Source organism: Kryptolebias marmoratus, linkage group LG17, assembly GCF_001649575.2.
Source record: "Kryptolebias marmoratus isolate JLee-2015 linkage group LG17, ASM164957v2, whole genome shotgun sequence".
NCBI classification, from domain to species: Eukaryota; Metazoa; Chordata; class Actinopteri; order Cyprinodontiformes; family Rivulidae; genus Kryptolebias; species Kryptolebias marmoratus.
The window spans coordinates 25,246,239-25,250,274 of record NC_051446.1 but is presented as its reverse complement, the minus strand read 5'-3'; the positions used below and the strand labels follow the sequence as shown (position 1 = coordinate 25,250,274).

At 42.4% G+C, this 4,036-nt stretch overlaps 1 protein-coding gene across 1 annotated transcript in view; it reads right to left on the bottom strand.

Moving 5' to 3' along the window:
* grnb (granulin b) overlaps window positions 1–2,553 on the bottom strand; it is an 8,777-nt gene extending 6,224 nt beyond the window's left edge. Inside the window, exons 1-4 of the mRNA XM_017404047.3 lie at window positions 2,417–2,553; window positions 1,398–1,535; window positions 936–1,049; window positions 179–320 (exon numbers count right to left, since the gene is read on the bottom strand). Of these exons, the coding sequence (XP_017259536.1) occupies window positions 179–320; window positions 936–1,049; window positions 1,398–1,526 (385 nt within the window). The 5' untranslated portion in view covers window positions 1,527–1,535; window positions 2,417–2,553. The remainder of the gene's footprint in view (window positions 1–178; window positions 321–935; window positions 1,050–1,397; window positions 1,536–2,416) is intronic.
* Window positions 2,554–4,036: the final 1,483 nt, after the last annotated feature.

The window sequence follows — 4,036 nt, the reverse complement described above, 5'->3', positions numbered from 1 at the left end:
GATTCGTTCTCACCTGATTCGTTCTCCCCCGGTTTGTTCTCACCCGATTCGTTCTCACCTGATTTGTTCTCACCCGGTTCGTTCTCCCCCGGTTTGTTCTCACCCGGTTTGTTCTCACCCGGTTTGTTCTCACCCGGTTCGTTCTCACCCGGTTCGTTCTCACCCGGTTCGTTCTCACCTGGTTTGTTCTCGGCTCTTCCAGCAGGAAGTTTTTCCAGCAGAGGGAACGACCCGAGCGACGGCGAAACGCACTTCGAATGGACGAGGTCACATTCTGTTCCCTCGGGGCAACAGTGACGCTTATCCTCACAGCAAACGGCCTGAGCAGAAAACAAACAAACAAAACAAACAACAATCAGGAAAAAGATTCACTACAAAGAGACAAAAACACGTAAAAATGAGTCATTTAAAAATAAACAAATAAACGCCGTGAGGAAACAGATTCAAATTAAACACTTCCTGATGTTTCGGATTGTAGCCGTTAGCTAGCATAGCAGAGGCTAGCGTAGCTCATGGCTTCGCTAACTGTCAGAATCTGAGATCAGAACCATGAGTGGACCGGGCGCCGGGCTAACTTTACCTTTAAGCATTTAATTAGCATTTTGTTGCTTTTAGTTTTTACCCAACCTTTAGCTACTTTTAGCTGGCATTTTACATTTTAACCCTTTAGCTAGTGTTTATAAGGAGGTATCAGCTCATTTAGCTCCTTCAGCACGTCGGCGGCGAAGCTTTTAGAAGCCGATAAATTAATTAATTAATTAATTTACTCCAAAATCTTCAAACATCGATCAGAACAGAGAACCTGAATCGTTTTGTCCTCCTCCTCTTACTGAGTCTAAATGTTTAAACGATTAAAACCTGGACTTTTAAACTGCTTTTGTTTGATCTGCCTGAGGCGCCATCTTTGTTAATCCTCTCCAGCCACATCGGAGCACCTTGGGTAACGGGCAGCAGCCCCAGGAGCTGTCAGGAAGCTGGCAGCAGGTGGTGCCGTCCGGACACTCGTACTCCTGATCCGGACACATGACCGCCTCCACCCGGCCTCCGAGCTGCAGCCGCCGCCGTCGCCATGGAAACAAAAATAAAACACAAACACAATCAGCAGCTAAAACAGAAACTTAAAGCTTAAAACAAAGTCACACAGAACCTCGTTGACTCTCCTACTATAAACTGAAGGAGTTTTAGTTCAACGACAACAACGTTACGCTGCGCTCAGAAGGGGATGACTCTCAGCTACTACCACTCCAGAGTTCAGCTCGATGTCTGTAAAACCGACAGAGTTAAACCAGTCTGACTCAGGTCCATCAGCTGCGGCGGACATCTTGAATAATGGCTACGTTCTGAAGGTTTCAGGAGATATTTTGCTAACAGACGGTGAACACGGGCGGGTCGCTCACGCGTGGCGGTGGGCAGCATCCGGATTCCCCCTCCTGGTCTCCACACAGAACCCCATCAGGACAGACCAGCGCTGAGCTCGGGCCCAGCAGGACCAGAACCACGACCGGAACCAGGACCGGGACCGCCATCTGCAGAGCCTGAACACAGCGAACAGCAAACAAACAACCTGTCAGCAGAAAGATCTGACATTTATTTTATCTCCATCCAGCTCTTCAGCTGGAAACAAACCTGGGGTTTAAAAACAAGTTTTTATTCTTGTTTACCAACATTTACAGCCTCCAATGTCAACTCATGAAGTTTGAATCTATAACCTGATTATGTAAATTATATTTGCCCTGAAAGCAACATCTGACGGGACATCAAACAACACTAATCACTAATTTATCAAAATAAAGATGTTGAATGTAGTAAACAAACATAAACACAGAAAAAAAGGTTTGTTTAAATGTTTCCTGCTCATTATTTCATAATAAAGTCTGTAAATGTCAAGTTATATTAGCTTTAAAGGCTGAAAACAGTCAGTTTATAGATATATTGATGAATAAAATGTACCTTTTACTTTATTTAATGTTTTAAAAACAGATTAATTTATGTTCAGCTCTCATCATGATGCTGTAAAGCTGCAGAGGGAACACCTCCTGAAGTTTAAAGTCTGTTAAACTACTTTTCCTGTTTGTTTAAAAGATAAAATCTCCTTCTGGTTGTTTTGTTTTTAACCATCATTAGCAGTTAGCTCCAGCAAAGATGTTATCGGTGCGTTTCTTTTCCTTCAAACAGCCTGAAAAACAACTAAAATAAAACCTACTGGCTTCACATTGCAGGCTAAAATACTCGGAGATGTTAAATAAACATATTCTTAAAAGTAAGAGGAACTTCTCGAGAATCAGAGCCTGAGCTAGCAAGGTAGCATCGTTAGCTTCCAGAGCCAAACAAACTCATTTAGCTTAGCATGCTACCTAGCGGCTAAGCTAGCTCTGAATGAGGGTTTTTTCGGCGGAGCGAAAGAAAAAGTTTTTACCTCGTTGGTTTAATAAAGCAGGTGGAAGAGATGTTATCTGTGTTCGAATTTACTTCACTGCATCTTCAGAGACGATCTGAGCTCAGAGAAAAAACACGCAGGCGGAGAAAAATCACGTGACGCGCTCCAGCTGCCACGTGACCCAGGCACGCGGTTGTGTTCTTAAAGGGACAGTACACCTCAGCTAGCATCAGCTAAAATTAGCTTTTTCTGCTTGTTTTGTTTTCCTAACTACTTCTGTCTGCGTTGTTACAGTTTATAAGTGTATTTGGTGCTTTCAACTCCACAAGAATTATTTGTTTGTTACTGAAATAATTTAAAATTTGTTTTTTATTAAAGATACTAAAGTCACGAAGACAAAACAAATCAATGAAATCTGCCCAATCGCTCCCAAACTGATGAGTAAATAAAAGATATGTAAGCAAAACTCGTGACGGGAAGGCAACTACTACTGGTTTGCCGGAGGAAACAGCCGAACTTTGGCTGCTGAAGTGATAGAAAACAGGTCAAAGTTACCACCATATTTGTTTCCCTGCAGACTTCGGCTCGGCCTGATGGAGGTTAGTCATGTGACTCAGACCTCCCCATGGTCTCCAGCTTTGTTTACGTTGAGTGTGGACTGCAGATGAATAGATCTGGAAAACTACGGAGCAAACTGTCTCAAACTGAAACTCTTATCTTTAAATATTTTGATTTTGTTTTTTAATGAGTCCCTTTAACTTTAACTTTACAGTAATTATAAGTTCAGCTGACAGGTGTCGGTTGCATTAACTTTTAGTAGCTTTAATTAGACAAAATGAAATAAAATAAATATTTTATTTTCTGTCACTGATAAGTTTTTTTTAAACAAACATTTAAACCACAGACGGACCGTGGGAACAAATTTATTTGTATTTTGTTTCATGTACAGAAAAACAAGATGTACAGTTTACAAACCACCGAGCAGGTTCATGACGCAAATCATTTCACAGCACGAGATGAAGGCCTGCAGCTCCTCCTCCTCCTCATCAGGACTCTCCTGTGGTTTCAGCCGCCGTGTGAAGAAAAACGTTCACATCGGCTGCTTGGAAAAAACAGCTTTCGTGTAAAAAAAACAAACAAAATCACAGACAAGAAAAGCCACAGTTTCACAACTCAAAAAACCATAACCGGCCCATTAAACTTTACATTTACAGCAGTGGACACGAAGCTCCAGCCTTCTGTGGAACTCCTCACTCTTCATCAAATCAGGTTTCATCAAATCAGGATTCATCAAATCAGGTTTTCAGTCTGAACAGAAGCTGATGGTCGGAACATTTAGGTTCTCAGTGGCTGACGTGACGAAGGCAGTGATGCTCGGAACAGCAGGAGCGGGTTGGTCAGTACGTTGTTCTTGTAAACATTTACGACCGGAAGTCAATCTTATCAGAGCGAGAATAAAGAGACAGTTCCGCTTTTTTTAGGTCTGGTTGTGTGGAGTAGTTCGGTCAGTATCTTTCCTGCAGAAACATCAGACGGTTTGGATAATCTGAGGGAAATTCTCCTAAAGAAGCTGAGCTAACAGCTACTCAGAGTTGAGCTAACAGCTACTCAGAGTTGAGCTAACAGCTACTCAGAGTCGAGCTAACAGCTACTCAGAGT